Source organism: Artemia franciscana, chromosome 13, assembly GCF_032884065.1.
Source record: "Artemia franciscana chromosome 13, ASM3288406v1, whole genome shotgun sequence".
NCBI lineage: Eukaryota > Metazoa > Arthropoda > Branchiopoda > Anostraca > Artemiidae > Artemia > Artemia franciscana.
In genome coordinates, this window is record NC_088875.1 from 1,877,249 (window position 1) to 1,900,173 (window position 22,925).

At 35.4% G+C, this 22,925-nt stretch overlaps 1 protein-coding gene across 2 annotated transcripts in view; it reads right to left on the reverse strand.

Moving 5' to 3' along the window:
- Nucleotides 1–22,925, reverse strand: part of LOC136034374 (transmembrane protein 65-like) — a 54,250-nt gene that overhangs the window by 14,477 nt on the left and 16,848 nt on the right. For both annotated transcript variants that reach the window (XR_010619169.1, XM_065715517.1), the window contains exon 2: nt 14,047–14,377. Coding sequence is in view for 1 of the 2 variants with exons in the window: in XM_065715517.1 (XP_065571589.1) it covers nt 14,047–14,352 (306 nt within the window). In the remaining variant the exon portion in view is untranslated. The remainder of the gene's footprint in view (nt 1–14,046; nt 14,378–22,925) is intronic.

A 22,925-nucleotide genomic window follows, 5' to 3' on the forward strand; every position in this document is an offset into this window, starting at 1 on the left:
ATTCCTTGAAAGCTTCACCGTAATACACTTAGCTTGTGTAGTAGCAATAATTGTAGTAGTAGTAGCATTAGTAGCAGTATACACTTAGCACCTTTTTTTAACATCCCCTTTAAAATTTATAAATTTTCAACATCCCCTTCAACACAGGATGAAATTTTTAAATTATTACCATCAACCGGTCCTGAAGCATTGCTGATAGCCTACTTCTTCTTGACAACGTATGTGGACACAGTCTGTTTTATTTATTAAATAAAAAAAACAAGTTTTTTTAACTGAAAGTAAGGAGCGACATTAAAACTTAAAACGAACAGAAATTACTTCGTATATGAAAGAGGCTGCATCCTCATCAACGCCCCGCTCTTTACGCTAAAGTTTGACTCTGTCTCTCAATTCTTCTTTTTAAAACAGTAAAAAACTTTAGCGTAAAGAGCGGGGCGTTGATGAGGAAGCAGCCTCTTTCATATACGAAGTAATTTCTGTTCGTTTTAAGTTTTAATGTCGCTCCTTACTTTCAGTTAAAAAAAACTTTTTTTTTTATTTAATTTCTGAACGTTTTTGAATCAATGCATGTTTTGATTTTGGCTCTCCGCAGAGGAATAATTAAAACGAAATTTGCATTTTTTTTTTTTTTTTTGGTTAAATGGCTTTCTCATAATTTTGATCGAATGATTTTGAGAAAACAAGAGCGGGAGAGGAAGCCTAGTTGCCCTCCGGTTTTTTGGTTAATTAAAAAGGCAACTAGAACTTTTAATTTTTTACGAATATTTTTATTAGTAAAAGATTTACGTAACTTATAAATTAGCTTAGGTAAAGAACTTTTGTATTCTCATATTTTTATTACATATATGAGGGGGTTCGCCCCCTTGTCAAATCCTCGCTCTTTACACTAAAGCTTAAATTTTGTCCCAATTCATTAAGAATGACCCCAGAATCACAAAAGCCGTAGAATAAATAGTTGAAATTACTAAAAATACATTAACGTAAAGAGCGAGGTATTAGGAGGAGGTGAGCCCCTCAAACGGGTAATAATTTCTGTTTGTTTTAAGTTTTAATGCTGTTCCTTACTTCCAGCTGAAAGAACTTTTTCATTGTGTTTTTAAATAATGCTAGTAAATCCTGCGCTCCCTTCATGGAGATTTTCTTCCCCCATGACAAATTATCGATGGAAAGTTCCCCCAGCATATCCCCCTCTTCTCAACCCCTCCCCCAACCAAAAAAATCCTCCTGAAAACGCCTGTACACTTCCAAATAACCATTACTATATGTAAGCATTGGTCAAAGTTTGTAACTTGTTGCCCCTCCCATGGGGACTGTGGGGGAGTAAGTGGTCCCCAAAGACATAGTTATAAGGTTTTTGGACTACGCTGAATAAAATGGCTATCTCAGAATTTTGATCCGTTGACTTTGGTAAAATAATTAGCGTGGGAGGGGGCCTAGGTGCCCTCCAATTTTTTTGGTCACTTAAAAAGGGCACTAGAACTTTTCATTTCCGTTAGAATGAGCCCTCTTGCAACATTCTAGGACAACTGGGTCGATACGATCACCCCTGGAAAAAAAAAACAAAAAAACAAATAAACACGCATCCGTGATCTGCCTTCTGGCAAAAAATACAAAATTCCACATTTTTGTAAATCGGAGCTTGAAACTTCTACAGTAGGGTTCTCTGATACGCTGAATCTGATGGTGTGATTTTCGTTAAGATTCTATGACTTCTAGGGGGCGTTTCCCCCTATTTTCTAAAATAACGCAAATTTTCTCAGGCTCGTAACTTTTGATGGGTAAGACTAAACTTGATGAAACTTATATATTTAAAATCAGCATTAAAATGCAATTCTTTTGATGTAGGTATTGGTATCAAAATTCCATCTTTTAGAGTTTTGGTTACTATAGAGCCGGGTCGCTCCTTACTACAGTTCGTTACCACGAACTGTTTGATTTCAATACAGTTACAATATTACCCAAAATTTTCGTCTTAATACCCTTAGGTTAATTAGTGGTAATAGTAGCACCAGCAGTTATAGTAGCACATTGCCTTTTGGTCAATCGATCTCCCCCTTTAAGTGTTTTCTGAGAGCTTAATTTTCTAAGCCTTGCAAGTTGCGCACTTGAAGTAGCAGTTAGAGCAATTTAGAAGCTGTTGTAGCATAAGAAAAAGTAGCAGTGGCATCAGTGTTAGCAGTGATATCCTCAGTCTTAATAATACTCGCTACAAAAGTAGTAGTTTTAGTGATAGTGGTAAATAGTACTTGGGGCAGCAGTAGAAGCAGCCGTAGTTGTTGCAGTAGTAGCGAGCAAATTTTGCCTTTTTGGTCAATTGATCATCTCCCTTATCATTCCCCGAAAATTCCAAATTAATATACTCAGTCATTCCTGATACACCCTTTTGACAACACATAACATGTTATGATTTAGTTCAACACTCCCCTCGAGCTTCTGTGAAAGACTATTCTTAAATGTCCTTCGTATTTTGGGAAAGTAGAAGTCAAACATGCATACATTTTCAGAATAACACATACTATATAACCCAAATTCAAAAATAATGTGCCTTTCAACAATGCTGAAAGAAACTGATGTCTCAAAACTTTGTTTGAATATTTGTTATAAAAAATGATTGGCGTGGGGGGGAGGAGGTGTTGGTTTCTCTCAATTCACTTTGACTCTTAAAAAAGGGACTATATCTTCCAATTTAAAATCAAATGACACCCATCTGGATTAATACGACCACCCATTCCATAAAAACCTTATATGTCCCCAGAGCATAATTTAAAGCCCTTGCTCCAGGGCTCTGTGGGATTGTGCCAACCTTGGAGGCATTGTTATATGTTCTTTGGATATAAAGCCATGAACACAGTACAATAACATAAATGAAAGGCACAAATAACATAAACTTTTATCAGCGATCATCATAAAACACTTAAATGAGACACTGCATAAACCTAATACTAGTACTTAATACTTGAAAAAAAAGGTCATTGAAAAGAACGCTGAACACTCGGAAAAATACTTCAATAAAATATGACATTTAGTTTATGCTGACATTTTTTTTTATTATTTTTTTTTATTTAACAAAATTTCCAGATACCTTGCTACTCTACATATAAACTGAGGCGACGTATTATTCAAGACACCTGGAAGTATAAACTCATTATTTCCAAATATCCCTTCCCTTATCGTAGAGAACCCCTGACACTGGCTTAAGCAATACTACTACCACTACTACTACTAATAACTCACTGCAGCACCAAGCCGCCTGGGGCCAACACAGCTACGCACGCTCCTCCTCCAGCCTAATCTATTCAAGGCCTCCCTCTTTACACCCTCCCAGGAAGTTCCCATTTCCTTTAAATCTTTATTTATGACATTCTCCCACCCCAGGCGAGGACAATCTGCTTTCCGTATAGCCCCAGACGGTTGGTCGAAACGGAAAATCTTCGGCAATAAGCAATGCACTAAATAATACCCTTCAACTTTGCAAAGTATATCTGTCTTCATTCAAGACACCTGGAAGTATCAATTCATTATTTCCAAATATCCGTTCCCTTATCGTAGAGAACCCCTGACACCAGCTGAAGCAATGCACCAAATAATCCTCTTTAACTCTGCAAAGCGGGCAAGTATAATAATCTTCATTCAAGACACCTGGAAGTATTAATTCATTATTTCCAAATATCCCTTTCCTTATTGTAGAGGACCCCTGACACCGGCTTAAGCAATGCACTAAATAATCCTCTTTAATACTGCAAAGAGGGCAATTATATCTGTCTTCATTGGAACATCTTTCTTTAGAATAATTTTTTTTGGAAATATCTTTTAAATCTTGCACTAATTGGCAGGCGATTAGCCCTAAGCTGCATCCACAACGTCAAATATCTAGCTGGTAAATTCAGCCTAAAGTAGGACTCCTGCCCACAAACCACCTTAACATCCTTATAAAACTTTAATGTTTCTGATTTTTTTTTATCTCCTCACTCCATTTTCGAGTCATTTGATTCTCTAGTACTATCCTAATCTCATTTCCCAATTTGCATTTATATCCATTGGTCCTCTACCTTCATTCCAAACAAAGGAAAACCCTATTTTGTTTAAAATGTCTTTTATTTTTAGTGGCCATGATCTTTTTTCCCCTGCGAGAGTAAATCTTCATAAGCTGTCTTTAGTAACCAGTCACTCGGTAACTGGGCGACTCTCAACCAAAATTTAATCATTGAGACTAGTCTTTAATTTATTCAGTAGACATATACCTAGATCGACATTTAAAAACTGGCAATGAGTTGTTCTATGCAGCCCAAAGAATCTCTTAAAGTACCCTAATTGAATACTCTCTAGCTGAGCCGCTTTCTCATGCCCCCAAATCTCTGCTTCGTAATGCAGAACGGGCATTACTCTCGATAAAAAGCCCTTTTATGCAAGGACAAATTTTTTATTCCCAATACTTTATTCCGGAGAATTGAAAACATTGCTGCTCTTCCCTCGAAAGTTTCCTTTGTATATGAATTCCGTATTCCATTACTTTAAAAAATATATATCCAAGATACTTAATTTTATCCACAACTTGTATCTCCTCCTCCTTAAACCAAAATTCACTTTCACATTTACCAGCGCTCTTGTTAAATATAACCACTTTTGATTTCTGAACATTTACCTGAAGACACTTCATCTTTAGATAATCATCTGTTAAATCCAAAAGCTTCTGTAAATTATGTGTTGAATTCTCCACTAGACCAGTGTCATCCGCAAACAACAGCACTCAGATGTTTTTATTACCTATTCTCACTGATGGAGCCCATTTTTTTGCTAAAAATTCAACAATGTCATTAATAAGCAGCCCAAAAGGTCGAGGTGACAAGGCGCTTCCCTGCTTTACTCCTTTCTTAACTTTAAAAGGCCTCAAAAGACCCGAACCATATACTCTTACTTTTGCACTAGTTTCAAAATACATATTTACAACTAAACGAATAAAACAAAAAGGTAGCCTCACATCGCCTAGGCTTTTTCTAAGCAGAAATTTATTAACATCATAGAAACACTTTTTTAAGTTCAAAAATGTAAAATATAATTTTTTTTTCCTGGTCCATACGTATGAATTAATCCACTTAAAATAAAACCTGTATCCGTAGTAGTATAACCTTTTCTAAAACCTCCCTGTTCTCCTTTTATAACTCCAAAACCTTCTAGCCAATCATTTAACGGGCTATATAAAATTTTTAAGATTTTGCTAAATACAGGAGCTAAGGCTATCAGCCAATAACTCTCATGATCCCTGGGACTCCCCCCTTTAAATATAGGTACCATTATCGATGTCCTCCATGCAGAAGGCCATACTCCATAACTAATAATTCTATTAAATATGTAAACTAACACAGGCAATACCACACCAAGTGACCTCTATCAAAATTGTTGGTTTTCTATCTGTTCCTTGTCCAGACTTTCCTTTCATATTTCTTACAACTTATCTAATTTTTTCTTACGAAACTTCTCTTACCAAATCATAATCCTTTCCTCTCATAGGGAACAACACAAAATCGCTCCAATTTTCCTTACTTAATTCTATACATTCCCCTTCTATACTCGCTAAATAACTTGACCAAGTATCGACTGCTGGGATATCTGATAGGGCCTTTTTTTGTTATCATTTGATTTCCTTTTTGACCAGAAATCTTTTGTATTACCTAGATTAAAAGCTTGCTCAAGCTCCTTCTGTTCTTCATTAAGCTTCTGTCACTTTTTTCTTGTTATCAACCTTTTACATGATCTTCTTTTTTCTTTAAATCTCAAAAATAATTCATGATTTTCCTCAGATGAAGAGTAATTTTTAACTGCCTCTAGTAAATCTTCTAAATAATTTTACATAATTTTACATTGTCAAAGAAATTTGCATTCATTTTCTTATTTAACCTTTCAGACTTTTGAACACACCTTTAAATCATTGAACATAATTCACTCAGTCATATCAACATCCATTGATGATTTATTCATCAATTGCCTCGGACCTTAAAAGTTCATTTCCCGATGACTCCAGCTCCTCACCCCTCCACTCAGTCTTTAAAGGCTTCTTATAATAATCATTTTTTTTTTTCAAAATCATCATTACTCTTCTTTTCCCACTACATTTGTTTTTCCCACGATTCCCGTTGTTAGGCTTAGTTTAACCTCCACTGGAAAATGATCTGACCATATGATACTTAGAGCCTCAGCGCACATTGTGTATTTCACAAGCTCGAGCCCAACCAATATATAATCAACTGTGCTTGGATTTTCCCCTGACAGACAGGTTAACTCACACACCTCTCTATCCTTACCAAATCATCCATTTCCAACCACAAGCACACTATCAGAGCATAGCTCTAGAAGCCTCTTACCCCAACAATTAACCTTTCTTTTAAAGTCCTTGCTACTTCTAGATGTCTTATAAATATCAGGTATCAAATCTGGAGTTCTTACAAAAGAAGCTTCATTCATTTCATTACGCAACCCAATATAAGCGTTAAAATCTCTCATAACTAAAAATAATCATTTTCATACCGACAACTTAAATGTCTTATCAAACAGTTCGTGGTAACGAACTGTAGTAAGGAGCGACCCGGCTCAATAGTAACCAAAACTCTAAAAAATGGAATTTTGATACCAATAGCTACATCAAAAGGATCGCATTTTAATGCTGGTTTTAAATATATAAGTTTCATCAAGTTTAGTCTTACTCATCAAAAGTTACGAGCCTGAGAAAATTTGCGTTATTTTAGAAAATAGGGGGAAACGCCCCCTAAAAGTCATAGAATCTTAACGAAAATCACACCATCAGATTCAGCGTATCAGAGAACCCTACTGTAGAAGTTTCGAGCTCCTATCTACAAAAATGTGGAATTTTGTATTTTTTGCCAGAAGGCAGATCACGGATGCGTGTTTATTTGTTTTTTTGTTTTTTTTTTTTTTTTTTTTTTTTTTTCCCAGGGGTGATCGTATCGACCCAGTTGTCCTAGAATGTTGCAAGAGGGCTCATTCTAACGGAAATGAAAAGTTCTAGTGCCCTTTTTAAGTGACCAAAAAAATTGGAGGGCACCTAGGCCCCCTCCCACGCTAATTATTTTCCCAAAGTCAACGGATCAAAATTCTGAGATAGCCATTTTATTCAGCGTAGTCGAAAAACCTTATAACTATGTCTTTGGGGACGACTTACTCCCCCACAGTCCCCGTGGGAGGGGCAACAAGTTACAAACTTTGACCTGTGCTTACATATAGTAATGGTTATTGGGAAGTATACAGGCGTTTTCAGGAGGATTTTTTTGGTTTGGGGGAGGGGTTGAGAAGAGGGGGATATTCTGGGGGAACTTTCCTTCGAGAATTTGTAATGGGAGAAGAAAATTTCCATGAAGGGAGAGCAGGATTTACTAGCATTATTAAAAAAAAAACAATTAAAAAATAAAAGTGAAAAAGCTTTTTCAGCTGGAAGTAAGGAACAGCAATAAAACTTAAAACAAACAGAAATTATTACCCATATGAGGGGCTCACCTCCTTCTAATACCTCGCTCTTTACGCTAAAGTATTTTCGGTAATTTCAACTACTTATTCTACGGCTTTTGTGATTCAGGGGGTCATTCTTAATGAATTGGGATAAAATTTAAGCTTTAGTGTAAAGAGCGAGGTACTGACGATGGGGCGAATCCCCTCATATATGTAATAAAAACATGAGAATACAAAAGTTCTTTACGTAAGCTAATTTATAAGTTACGTAAATCTTTTACCAATAAAAAGATTCGTAAAAAATTAAAAGTTCTAGTTGCCTTTTTAATTAGCCAAAAAATCGGGGGGCAACTAGGCTTCGTCCCTCGCTCTTTTTTTCTCAAAATCATTCGATCAAAATTATGAGAAAGCCATTGAGCCAAAAAAAAATATGCAAATTTCGTTTTGATCATTCCTCTGCGGAGAGCCAAAATCAAAACATGCATTGATTCAAAAACGTTCAGAAATTAAATAAAAAAAACAAGTTTTTTCAACTGAAAGTAAGGAGTGACATCAAAACTTAAAACGCACAGAAATTACTTCGTATATGAAAGAGGCTGCTTCCTCATCAACGCCCCGCTCTTTACGCTAAAGTTTTTTACTGTTTTAGAAACAAGAACTGAGAGAAAGAGTCAAACTTTAGCGTAAAGAGCGGGGCGTTGATGAGGAAGCAGCCTCTTTCATATACGAAGTAATTTCTGTGCGTTTTAAGTTTTGATGTCACTCCTTACTTTCAGTTGAAAAAACTTGTTTTTTTTATTTAATTTCTCTTCCTCAAGCAGATCCCATGTTGATTCATTACTATATGAGCTATTCTGAGGAGCTATATATACCAACCTAAGCATCAATTTTTTGTATTTGTGAGAGAAATTCGAACCCATACAATGTTTTCTGAATTGCTAGGAATACGTAAATAATTTTGTAAACAACCATGCCCTTATTAAAACTAAGATACCACCATAATATCTCATATTTTTAGCTACTTTTAATTAGTTAGTTTAAATTAGTTAGATTAGTTAAATTAGTTAAATTAATAATAATATAATAAATAATAAATAATAAGTAATAAAAATAAGTAATAAAATGATAAGTAATAATGATAATAAAAGTTAATAATAATAAATTCGTTAAATTCGTTTAAATTAATTAGATGGTTTAAATTAGTTAGTGATGGTTGATTTGTTGCCCCTCCCTTGCATTACTGGAAAGGGTGGGTTTCGGCCGCGATTAAAAGAAGCTACGGTAACCCTTTGCATAAAGGAGGTTTGAAAACTACGGGAGACCAAATTCAATGTGGTATTTTGTTTTCAAAACTGTATGAAAATGTTATGCATAGAAGATTGTGTTTACTCGAAACTACTCGAAACTACATAAACTTCTCGAGGAAACACAGTTTGTATTCACGAAAGACCATTCTACAATACACACAGTACACATTCTCACAGATTTTATGAACTCGGTACTTGAACATGGCGAATTAACACTTTCAATCTTAATAGGTCGAAGTAAAGCTTTTGATAATACTGTTTCTAAGATTTTATTGAGAAAGCTACGCTGATTAGGGATTCAGGATGTATCTTTGAATTAGTTAGAGTCTTATCTTAGAGGAGAATACTTAAAGTGAATATTGATGGTCGCATTTCAAAGGGTTATAGTGTCCGTTCCGAAGATCAAGCAGATTCGGTGCTTGGGCCCCTACAGTACCTGATTTATATCTATAGATAGATTATAGAGGTATATAAATTGTATAGATATATCCATACAATATATCTATATATATAGATATAAATAACACAATATATATATATATATATATATATATATATATATATATATATATATATATATATATATATATATATATATATATATATCAATATATCTATACTATATATCTATATATATAGATATATATCTATAGAGGTATATAGATTGTATACCTCTGGGGCATTAATAACGCCATTTGCTGATGACACTTCCTTTACAGTAATATCATCTTGTGTAAATCTTTTGATTGAAAAGGCCAATAAAAGCCTTAGATGAAATGGTAAGTTTTACGAGGTTTTAGCAGATAGGTTTTGGTAAGTTTAATTCGCAAGTTTTAGCTAGTTATCTGTTTGTTTTTGAAACGAATGGTAAGAGATTTTGAAGATGAAATGGTAAATTTTACGAGGTTTTAGCAGGCAAGTTTTGGTAAGTTTAATTGACAAGTTTTAGCTGGTTATCTGTTTATGTTTTTGAAACGAATTTTGTGAATTTAGTGGAGTTGGTACTCCCATTGCTTTAAAAAATAAGGTTTGTCCGAAAAGTGCATTTTTAAATCATGCTTTTAGTGTTAAAAATTTCTATATTATCGCGATAGTAATTTGAGTCGGAAACTACATTGTGAAATAATAGCAGCAGAAGTGTCGAGAGGATTGGGTATTATAAAAAGGCTAAGCAATGAGCTACCACAAATAATTCTAATGGTCCTCTAACCATTATTTTATCAGTGTGTACCGGTCTTATGGTTGTTTGCTTTGGAATAGTTCTTTTGTCTCAAGCTTTAAAAGAGCAGAAATGTTATAAAACAAAAATGTTTGCGTTTTAGGAGATTGTGTGATATTTAAAATAGTACTTGTCAGAGTTATCAAAGATGATCTTTATTTCCGCATTTGCGGGACCACAGTCATAGAATTCTCCCTCGGATGGTATAAAGCTAGCAGATAATATTAGCCAGTTCAAGATTAGGTTCAAACGTTAACCCTTCAGAGAATTTATTAAAAATTTAGATTCTCCAATCGGAGAATTTTTTTTAAAAATGGATGTCCGAAATCAGGCACTGTCCACTAGTTGAGGTATTACCCCAGGCGCAAGATTACCAAAGGGATATACTAGACCAGCGCTTTCCAAAATGTGAGGCACGCCTCCCCAGGGAGGCATGGGCCAGTCTGTGGGGAGGCGCGAGTATTAGCCAGGATTAACAAAAAACGAAATAAAATTGAAACTACACAGTTAGGCAAAATATCTTAACGCTTTCCTGACTGCGGCATTTACTGGCCCAGGCTCAACAAATACTAGGTTTGCAATCTCAAGGTAGAATTAGCAAGATTTTATAGATTCTGTTAGATACTCCATTCACGGTTGAAAAAATAGACAATTTAGAAGATAGACGATATAATGTTTGCGATTAATTAGTTTCTCAGATACGCATTTTTGATTGGATATCTTCAATATATTAAAATAATAATATAACTAAATATTTTTTTTGCAAACTTATTCCTGGAAAAGCCATATCACGTAAAACTTATATGTAATTGACACTTTTTTCTAAAGAGACAGGAATATTTTAGAATAATTGCGTTTGACTTTGTACAGATGGTGCAAAATCAATATCCGGACACATAATTGGCCTTCTAGGACTAGTTAAAATGAAAACACCCGATGTTATCGCGATGCACTGTATGCTCCACAGATCAGCTCTTGTATAAAAAAAAAAAAAAAAAAAAAAAAAAAAAAAAAAACTTAATTGCTTTTACAAGAGTAACCAAAATTACAAACTTGACTTAAAACCAAGTAGTTTTGGGCACCAAGCAATGGCTAATTGTAGAAAAAACCAAGACAGATAGTCCGATTGAGTGAGAGGCAAATCTGGCATAAGTCCTTAATAGGATTGTATAAAAATGATCTCAGTTGATTTGTTAATAGATAAGTCTATCTATCATCCGTCGGCGCGTCATTCCTGTGGCAGAACTAAGGTAGATAGTCATACAACTAAGATAGTCATAGAACCTGTAGTTTTCCAAATGTTCGGTTAAATGGAACGGGTAAACGGCAGGAGTAAGTATGACTCTCTTATTAGACAAAAACTTGTTTGATAGGTTCTTTATAAGTTAGAATGTTTACAAGGCCGTGGGACGACATGGGACCTACCTTTATGGTTGTTTGGTGTTCCTTTTACTTTTGTCTCGCTGTATTATTTTTTTCTTTTTATTTGCCTTTTCTTTTTGGACATATGAAGCGAATTCGGCTCTATTAGAGCTTGTGATAGCCTTTTGAAAATAAATATTATTTTATCTTATTTTGTACCATACTGTTGTACTACTGTGAAGTATGAAGGCTATCTCGTGCTAAAGTTATTACGAGCATACATGAACTCAAAGTGAAAATTGCAATGGTAATCAAAGAAAACCAAAACGAGGACGCAAGCATATTTAGGGATGGTAATTTAATTATTAAACTGATCTGTTTAATGTAAATAATCGGACAATTTAGTGTTTTGAATAAAACGATGTAAGAACCACAAATATATCTATTTACTCAAAAAGGTAATGTAAAAGCATTCATAAGAAATGGAGCTTTGAAAGACAAATTGGGAAAAATGAGTTTGAAATGCTTCAACATCTGAATTTATGCACCCAAGATAACATACAAGCAAACAAAAATCCATCTGTTGAGCACTGGGACGGTTAGCTAATTCATTTCTCGAATTATTTTTATGATCTCAATTTTACAGACTTTTTGTGGATAAAGAATATATTTATCGACGAAGAAAATGATGAATATGAATCAACAGGTAATTAGAAAGAAAACTTGATTGAATTATCTTGATTTGTCTTTGTCTTTATCTTGACTGATACTTCTTTAAAACATAAATTTCAGAATGCATCTCTAACTCAATTTTGGCTATATATTAAGAGCAAATATGGTATTTTGTCAAATAAATCTTTAAAATATTGTTGCCATTCGCAAAATCTTGTCTAAACACAGCAGGATTTTCTGCATTAGGTGAAGTGCAAAATGCATTGGACGAAATGAAAACGAAATATTATGTTCGTTTGGTTGCAAAAAAAGACCTTTGTGTTGCTATCTCATGATTGACACCGAGACTTGACAAGCTTTGTGCTAATAGGCAAGCATATCGCTCTCTTTAAAAAAACAATAATATAAATTTGTTTTTCATTTTCTTTATTTGTAATAGTTTTTCTCAAATAGATTTCATAGAACTAAAAATTTTCATGCCAATATTATTTTGTAAAATGGAAGGGAGGCACCATACGATCAAATATTTTTAAGGGAGCCGTGGTAATATAAAGTCTGGAAACCACTGAACTAGATAGTTAATCAAATTGATGAAACTCTAGATGAAGGGGCATTGCCTTTTTTAAGCCGAAGAAAATTAGAATTATTAAAAAATTGGTACTTATCTGTTATAGCACCGACCTCAAATTCTTCATCTAAGTAAAAACCTAATTAGAACCAATTTTTCTGACCATGCATGAAATTCATTCAGTTTAAGATCTGTATTGAAAGAATGCGATTTGTATTGCGATCATGGGTTTTTCCCATAGGTTTTCCACGGTTCTACTCACATGAAGAATTTGTGGTCGGCACTATAATATACATCCAGAATCTTTCAGAGTATACATAATGAAGCAAGGGGGACCCTAACGAGGAGAACAAATTCGGAAGAAAAAAGTGATTACATCGCTTCTTAGTGCGAAAAGTTCAATATTTTTTAACGTTGCTCTTCTTTAAAAGTTCTTACCATGTAAACAACCCAATTAAAACCTCACAACTGTGAGAACCTTAATTAATAGGAAGAAATTAGGAAAAGAGGTTGTATTGATCCTTCACGTCCATTTTTTTAAGACGCCAAAACAGAACTCTATTCAATCAATGAACTTGACATGCATTTATTTAAACAAACAAGCAGTAGCAAAAAAGCATACTACAACAAGCCTCTTTTAATAAGATATTGGATTGATGTGTCTATATTTAGGGGTGTAAGAGGATAGGGGGTGTAAACATGCCTTTAGTTCAACGAAAAAAAAAAATGTACGCAGCTTTTGAATCCATTTGGATCACATTCCCTCTCTCTATCCTCCCAAAATTCAATAGGAAAACTAGAAAATTGTGGCAATTTACATTAGCATTTGGTAATGCATTAAGCTACATATGAAAACACAAAGATCTTATTCATATATCACCTCTGCATCTCCCAATATACATGTCCAAGCGCCATATATCCTCATTGACTAATGCTCAGTAAGTTTTGTGGGAAGGGGATGTGAGGAAATAGGAAGTAGAGAGGTGTAGAGATGTGTAGTGGGAAGTTAAGGGATAGAGAGTTGAGTGGAAAATAAAATTGACATTTTTGGACTTTCAAAATACTCATTGTGAAGGGTGCTCAAGGAAAGGAGGCTATGCATTATGAATTTTCAATGCTTCTCGTAATGGCTTGTAGTTACATGCCTTGAAGTTTTCGCATCAGACTAGGGTTTCTAAGACTTAGAGAATTGACCTAAAATGCAAATATAGCAATAAAATCAGTGATTTAGCATTTTTAGAGAATAAAAACTAGCTAAAAACAGTAGTACTACTCCATAAGATTTAATTTCCGTCGTTTTCAATTTCTTATCATGAATAGTTTCCTAGCTAAAGACAGATTCATGATACATAATGACAATATAAATTAAATATGTTCAACCATTTAATAACAATAAAAACAATGACCATGGATTAGCACTAATGGATGTCTATTAAATAAGGACTTAAAAAATAACTTACAGCAAGAATCATTATTGCATTATCTAAAAATCCAAATCCAACAAATGGTAGGCCATTTTGAACAGCCACTTTCCAATAATCTCCACCGGTAACCATAGGCAGATCACAAGTTTTTGGAACCTCGGAAGAATGTACTTCTGTTTTCTCCAGAGCTTGCCTCAGAAGGGCTCTTTCCTCAGGTTTTAGTTTAGAGACCCATTTCTCTGCCTGTTGTATAGAAAGAGTTGGACTCCTAGGTCTATGGAAAGATATACACCTACATGTAAGTTGTAACAGATTTGAAGCAACTAGGTTCCTTGAGGCCATTTTTTTGTAGACATCAGCAAACAGCCTATAATGATAATAACAAAACTAAAAACGATATTACACCTATTACAACTTTGATCAGGAAATTCAATGTGTAAGTTAAACTACTGTCTATTAGCTAAGACTTGTTGTTTACGCATCAATTACTACCACTACTACAATTTCAATGAAAGGAAGAGCTACCTAAGGTAAACAAACCAACAAGGACTCCTACTGTATGCTTTAATTTTTTTCTATAAATATATGCAGTTGCAGGTGCTGCATATGATGCATATGCAGTTGCACAAGAAAATTTGAAAGGTTTTTAATAACATAAGATAGTTTGGTGTCCGACAGCTTCCTTGCTCCTCTCCCTTTGTTTATTAGAGCTTAACGCACAGTTTTTATAATAAAAAGAAAAAAATGAACCAAGTTCGTAACAACTTTTTGATTGTGAGACACTTTTCACGTTAATATTCTCTTCCCCTTCCCCTCTCTTCTCTTTCTTTTACTCTCCTAATTTCAATAAAACTCTCTCCCTCTCTTTCTTTCTCTCTCTCTCTCTCTCTCTCTCTCTCTCTCTCTCTCTCTCTCTCTCTCTCTCTCTCTCTCTCTCTCTCTCTCTCTCTCTCTCTCTCTCTCTCTCTCTCTCTCTCTCTCTCTCTCTCTCTCTCTCTCTCTCAATTTCAATAAGAAACTCTTTCTCTCGATTTCAATGAAAAGCTCTCTGTCTCCTTTTCTTTATTTCTTTCCTTCTCTCTATCTCCCTTTCTCTCTCTCTATCTTCTTATCTTGTTTTCCTTCTCTATTTCTATCTCCCTTTGTTTATGAGATGCTAGATCAAGGTAAACGTGCTGTAGAAATTCTTTTGGATATTGCTTTGAGAAAGTGCTTTGATTGGTAAACTTTGGCTTGGCAAATTAGATCATACCAGTATAAGAGGTAATGCCTTTTCATGCTCTAAAATCTTCTTTTTTTTGAAAGATATATAGTAGTTGATGAAGGTAATCCAAATGCTAAAAAGGCAAATTATGGTGGTCTCTATGGTGGTCTTCAAAGAATGGCCAAAATGCACAATCTTGGGAAATCTGTCATCCTTCATACGTAAACATAGCATAGTCATCTTGACCTTTCTTTCATGAGTTTGTAATCAGAGTTCAACCTGTCAACATGTCTCTAAGTTCAAAGCTACTGTACCAGAGACAATCTGTGATTCTTTACCTTTGCATGACTAAATGGCAAACCACAAACAATATTGTCCAGAATGCAGATAACAAGTTACATCTAACTCAATTAAATGTGCTAAATGTGACTCTTGGTTCCACGCAGGGGCTGAAAATAGTGCCAGGATAGATATTACCAATTAGATTAACTCCTGGATGTGCCTTGATTGCTTTACTATATCCAAGGTAAACCTTACTTTTTCTCCGGGTCTTTCTGTTCCCGTTCTGGCCTCGTACCCCACTTGAAAGAATTCTTAGCATCCGAAGTGACTTAAGCGGTCCTACTCCTTTTCCTGATGCTCGACACGGCCAGCTTTCTTTTTTAACAGAAAAACCCAATGTGCCTCATGAGACTGGGCCTAGTTTAGTTGGTCCATCAATATCCCTTGCCCAACCCCAGCGCCAAGACCTTGAAGTTCTTCCCAAAGGCTCAACGCACGAAATGTGCCAAACCACTGAATGCAGCATGGATAAGATCTGTTCAAACAGACGGCGTCATGGCAAGTCCCTCATTACAACCAGATTTTTACGGATGTATTAATGCTTATTACAGTTTTTTCTTTAATTTATAAAAGTAAGAAGTCAACCTCCAAATAATTCGATCCCAAACGAGGTAAATAACACTTCAGACTCTTATCATCAAAAAAGTACATTGTCCTTAAGCTCAATGAGTATTAATGAAGGAAGCAGAGGATTAAGTTCGTCAACTTTAACCTTTACAAGTGAAATAAATCTAAGTTCAGAAATTGTACCTGGCCTCAGTGTTACCTCTATTCAACTCAATTACAACCCTCCCCTTGAAAACACAGATGCCCGAATCCGTTTTGACAGTACGGAAGAGAATCTGCCTAATAATGATGACTTCCCTTCTAATATTCGCAAATGTGGTAATATAATTTTGGCAGATTTTGTAAATTTGGAGATAAATATGATTTAGGAAATGATCGTGCTCCAAGCACGCTGTAGGCAAAAAGTATTCCTGATAATGATGTTGTAAAAAAAAACGCTGGTTTTTAAGCAAAAAAAAATTGCAAATTTGATCCAAAGTGCCCCTATAATCATGGATCTATTGCCTGGATTTCTTACCCATAACCTCAAAAAACGGAATGAAGCTAGTCTAAGAGTTTATTCCCGTTTTCTATATAGCAAGTGCGACCAAAGAAGTGCTCGTTATGGCACTTGTCGTTTTTACCTCACTGGCAAGTGTACTAAAGCAAAGTGTAATTTTTACCCTGTTCCTTTATGTAAGTTAGCATCAAGTGGGCGTTGTTTCGGATGTGATAACCTGAATATTTATATCCCCTCTTCCTTTTGCAAAAATAATCAAGCTGCAAAAAACAAGTGCACAAACTTGGGGAGTCCCAGCTTTTACCAGTCAAAGATTCCACACTGGAAAGGCCCTTTTTTTGGCATCACTACGGATCCCATTTCTCCCTTATTAAATACCCCTCATTACCTACCTCCATATCTGCTACAAAGCAACATGTCCCAGGTATCCTCTCCTCAAAACGCCCCTTAAACCCAGAAATTTACTCACGGTCAGTCAAAACACCATCGTACCCAAACCCTCCCGAAATCCCCTCTTACTCATATCCCTCCCAGTCAAAAATCCCTTGCATACCCTATCCACTCCATGGACCCAAGATTTTTTAACTGTATTGGGCCTCCACCCGTCATTTGCCAAAGTAAATCCGACCTCCCTCCTCCCAGAAAGTTCCCACTTTACTTCCTTTTCCCACCACCTTCTTGCCTCCCCATCTCCCCCTTTCCTCTCTACTAAAAATCCTCCCCTCCTTCTTACCCTATCTTCAAAAAACCCAACCTCCAGCCAAATCGTTTTACCCCTCGTGCCTACCTTGTCAACGTGACTCAGGCATGATAATTTTTGCAATTAATGATTGTCAGGTAATAAATCCTAATTGTTCTCACTTCCCGTCAAATGGAAAAAAGTTGTATCTTCCCCATCACGCTTCGTCCATATCCTTGCCATATCCAAATCCCTAAGGTAAATCCTTCTTTTACCATTATTCTCCAAGGCATCATAATATTAAATTACCCCCCCCCCCAGGAAATTCTCAAACTCATCAAGTCTCCCTGTCATGATTCCCCAGTCGATTTGTTTTTCCTAAACCTGTAGCTACTAATGCAGAACGTCTTAATTTTGAAAAACTTACCGAACTCAAGGTTCTTTCAAAATCAAATCTAACAGATATTATAGACATTACTGAAGTAAAGCGCAGGGACCCATAATTCAGGGTCCCTGCGCCTGACAAATTATTCAGAATTTGTTAAACTCCGTCCTACTCGAAAAAAAGAGGTGGCGGTGTAATGTTCTTTACTAAGAGTAGCCTTTACGCAAAGATTATCCGAGTCCCTAGTTTATCCTAGCATAATGAAATGCTTTGGCTAAGTATTAGACCAGAAGTACTCCCTCGTCCATTTAATATTGCTGCAATAGCTGCTTTCTTCCCCAAATCAAAATATCGATTCAAAACGTAAATTCATCCAATAATTGCAGAGAAGTGCTTATTTTGCTATTCCTAAGTACCCCAACATTGGCCTTTTTTTAAGGATTCTTTTTGCTCCATACTTAAAGTAAAGCAAATTGTTAAAATACCGACTACTCGGAAAAACTATTTTAAACTAACATGTATAATTTTTACCCCCCCCCCCTCAGGTTTATCCCCATTAGGTGGGAGTTCTCACCTTTCGGTTCTTTTATACCCCTCCTCAAATTTTAAGCATATGGCACTTATCTCCCTCTTCAAAATTCTGGTCTTCTTTATTTTGATATATGGCTGAACACTGAAGATAGACCTGATATTTATAGTTTAAAAACTTTTCATGAGAAAATGGCGACGCTCCACAAAAAGCTAATTGATAAATATCAGATTTGTTTTCCAGAAAAAAAGACTTAAAAGGTGCTCCAGTGATAAACCCTTTGTTAACCAAACTATAAAAACACTAACTAAAGCTTTTTGAGAACCAAAGAACCAAATTGAAGCTTTTCAAAAATGACAAACTGGATGAAGCCAATAAACTAATAAAATCAATTAAAAGAGAAATTTGTAAATTGGCATGATCGTACTACAAAAACAAGGTCGAAGAATTGTTCACTAATAGCCCAACAAATTGGCATTCCGAGGTTGAAAAGCTGTTTGGCAGGAGTCTTGAGCAGCTTAAGTTCAATCTACCCGAGTCCCCTGATGTTACTGCCAATAATCGAAATAAATCCCTCGCTTCCGTTTTCCAGAGACTTCCAGCATTGTCTGATCAATTACCAACAGGAGCCTTGTCCCCTTCTTTTCCCACTGTTTCCCCGTCTGAGAGAGAAAGAAGAATCGCAAAATTAAGAAAAACGGGTGATTGTCCTTTGGATATCCTGTTTCCTATTATTAGTACCTTCAGTGACTTTCTTTCTAAACCCTTGTCTTTCCTGTTTAATGAGATTACCAAGTCTGGGCTAATTCCAACAATTTGGAAACAGGGTTTAATAACACCTTTGAAAAAGAAAAATGAAAGCATGGTTTTGAAGGCGTTTGTCCAATTACTCTTACTCCTATTTTCTCTTACTGACCTGAGGCAATTCAGGAACCTAAAATCCACTTTTACTTCCCATTGCCTCGTTTCTCTTATTGACCAAATCAGTAAAATCCTCGAAAAGCCTAACTCCTGGCTAAATTTAATTTTCATTGACCTTCAGAAAGCATTTGACCCTGTTAACCACAATATTTTAATTGAAAAAACTTGTTAGCAAGTTCAATCTTGATCCCTTACTGGTGAATTTGGTTGCCTCCTTCTTAACAAATAGATCGCAGGTTGTCAGATACCAGAACCATTGTTTAAATCCTCTCCCTGTCCACAATGGCATACCCCAAGGTACTATCCTAGGTCCCCTCCTTTTTCCAGTCATGATTAACAACCTCGCAAAGGAATTTCCTGACCGATGGAAATTTGTTGATGACCTAATGGCTGTTAAAACTTGCTTCAGAAATTTAAGAAGGGACCCTACGGCTATCTTCAATGTAATTGGAGATGAGGCCTTAGACTTAGACATGGTAGTAAACCCCTCTAAGTCCATGATAATGCCGATTTGTTTCCTCAAATCCTCACCCTGTTTTCTTAATCCTATCCCTCCTGAAATTTATGTGTCCTCATTTTAACTACTTGGCGTCAAAATTTCTTCAGATTTAAAGTGGAATATCAACGTTAAAGACATCGCCTATAGAACTAATGCGTCTATCTCCCTCCTTAAGCTCCCAAATAAATTTAGCGTCCCCCTCCCAAACCTTAAGGATTTACACGTGTTTTGTCCGCCTGATCTCGAATATGCTTGTCCAGTTTGACACCCTGGTATCTCTCGTGAAGAATCAGAAAAAATTGAATCAATCCAAAAAAGACCGTTGCGAATAATTTTCAAAGAAGGCAAGGTGCCATACTCTGCTCCTAAAAAAAGCTAGTTTTGAAAACCTTGAGCGAAGGAGGGTTTTGTTGTGCATCCGTTTTGATACAATAACAAACCCTCGGATGGCAAGTAAATTCCCCAAGCGTCACTCCCCATCCAGATTACGGCCGCCTCGAGCTGTTCTTAATCCCGTCCGCTTATTTGCTTGTTCCTCTCCCTCTTTTTTTTCAGTTTCCCTCTTAATTTTTCTATATTTTATATTTTGTTCTCTTTGTCTGTGTCTATTCTATTATTTTTGTCCCCCCATTTTTTGACCAGTTTTTTGTATTTGTTCACTTATGTTGCCCCCTTTCCCCTTTTTCTTAATATCCCCTTTAATTCTGTTTCTGACTTATGTTTGTTTAAGTTTAGTTTGACCCAGTTTTTGTCTTTTTAATTGACTTCTTATAGTTTATTATTGACTCATAAATGATTATTCAGTATTATTTTTCTTTTTCGTTGTTATTCTTTGTATTTTTGCACTTATTTTACTTATTTTTCACTTATATTTCACTTATTTTTGTCCCCCCATTTTTTGACCAGTTTTTTGTATTTGTTCACTTATGTTGCCCCCTTTCCTCTTTTTCTTAATATCCCCTTTAATTCTGTTTCTGACTTATGTTTGTTTAAGTTTAGTTTGACCCAGTTTTTGTCTTTTTAATTGACTTCTTATAGTTTAATTATTGACTCATAAATGATTATTCAGTATTATTTTTCTTTTTCGTTGTTATTCTTTGTATTTTTGCACTTATTTCACTTATTTTTCACTTATATTTCACTTATTTTTGTCCCCCCATTTTTTGACCAGTTTTTTGTATTTGTTCACTTATGTTGCCCCCTTTCCCCTTTTTCTTAATATCCCCTTTAATTCTGTTTCTGACTTATGTTTGTTTAAGTTTAGTTTGACCCAGTTTTTGTCTTTTTAATTGACTTCTTATAGTTTAATTATTGACTCATAAATGATTATTCAGTATTATTTTTCTTTTTCGTTGTTATTCTTTGTATTTTTGCCAGTTTTGGCACAGCCATAAGATTTTTCGACTCCGAAGTCCGAATCTGATCCTTTGTGGACTTGTGAGAGAGATTTTTTTTTAAATAAATATCTTTTCTTGCATTACTGCCTTAAGAAATGGGATAGAACTACTTTTTTGTACAGCTTGTCGATAGATATACAATATACACCTAAGGTAACGAAATTTTTCTTAACATCCCCTTTAATTCTGTTTCTGGCTTGTGTTTGTTTAAGTTTAGTTTGACCAGTATTTGTCTTTTTAATTGACTTCTTATAGTTTAGTTATTGACTCATAAATGATCATTCAATATTATTGTTCTTTTTCGTTGTTGTTTTTTGTATTTTTTCCACTTTTGGCACAGCCATAAGATTTGTCGACTTCTAAGTTCGAATTTGGCCCTTTGTGGACTTGTGAGAGAGATTCTTTTTTTTTAACAAATATCTTATCTTGCATTACTACTTTAAGAAATGGAATAAAACTACATTTTTTTTACAGCTTATTGATAGATATACAATACACATTGTTCGATACATGGCCATTCCTCTAAAAAACATTTATCAAATCTTCTTCAGCCACTCAAAGCACCCACATTTCAATGACATACTTGTCAACTGTCATTACTATGGATTTTAATATTCTAATCTTAGTTTACAGACTCATCTTCCTAACTTTGAAAAAACACCATCCCCCTGGCCCATTTAACTTTTCACATCTTCACTTCATCCATCAGCTTTACTAATAGTAATATCCAGGTGAGTGAGGCTACTCATTTGGCTGTTATTCTCAGTGCTTAAAATGGCCTCTTCACCCCCATTTATTCCAAGCCCAAGCAACTTAGTCTTCCTAACTTTAGTTTTAAAACTTACTCTTCATAATCAAGGTACAGATGATTTTTATATATCATTTAATGACAAGGTGTGCCACATGCCTAATTTTTTTTCCTTTCTAGATGGTGAAATCTTACTACAGACTAAGAAAACGAGCTCAAAATCACCAGATTGACGCAGAAGAGGCAGCCAAGTATATAAAGAGATGTTGTTGGACTTGTAAGATGATGAGGATGACGATGATCCAGACTTCCTGTCTCCAGAAGATCTTGTCAATGATCCTGATGCAGACTTGTTGTCTCTACTGGACAATACTCACTTATATTTTGAAAGAGATAACATGGAGGCTAGCAGTGAACCCAGCAATGATGACTCAGGGGAAACTCCAACCTCTAGTAAGCAACAGAACCGGTAGCAGCAAGAATTGACAAATCAAAGAAGAAATCAAAAGTTCAAGAAAATTCAGCTGGAGAAAAGTAGATATAGAGTAAGTTAATTTGTCATGGACAGGAAAGCCTTGCCAAGTTCCACACATCTTGGAGACTCCTCTGAAATACTTCCAAAAACTCTTTGACAGTGAATTTCGTGAGCTGCTATTTGAACAATGTCATGTCTTTGCATTTCAAACTTTGAACTGCAACATCTGCCTCACTGTTGAAGAGCTAAAAGTTCTCATGAGCATTATTCTATTATTGGGGGTGAGTTAAGTTCCCTATTATCAAATGCATTGGGAAGCAGCAACCACATACCCTGTAATTGCCGACGAGATGGATCGACAAAGGTTTGACAAGATCAAACGTTTTCATTGTTTCAACGACAACGAAAAGGCTAAGAAATCTAAGGAACAAGAATGTGACAAACTCTACAAGATTCCACCCATCCTTGGTCATATCCGTTCCATGTTTCTCAAAGTCAGCCCCAAAGAACACCATTCATTTGACAAGCAAATGATTCCTTTCAAGGGACGAAGCAACTTGAGACAATATTTCCTAAAAAACTGACAAAGTGGGGAACAAAAATGTTCACAAGAGCCGGTGTTTCAGATTTTGAAGTTTATCAAGGTAAGGGCACTCTTGTTGAAGATAAC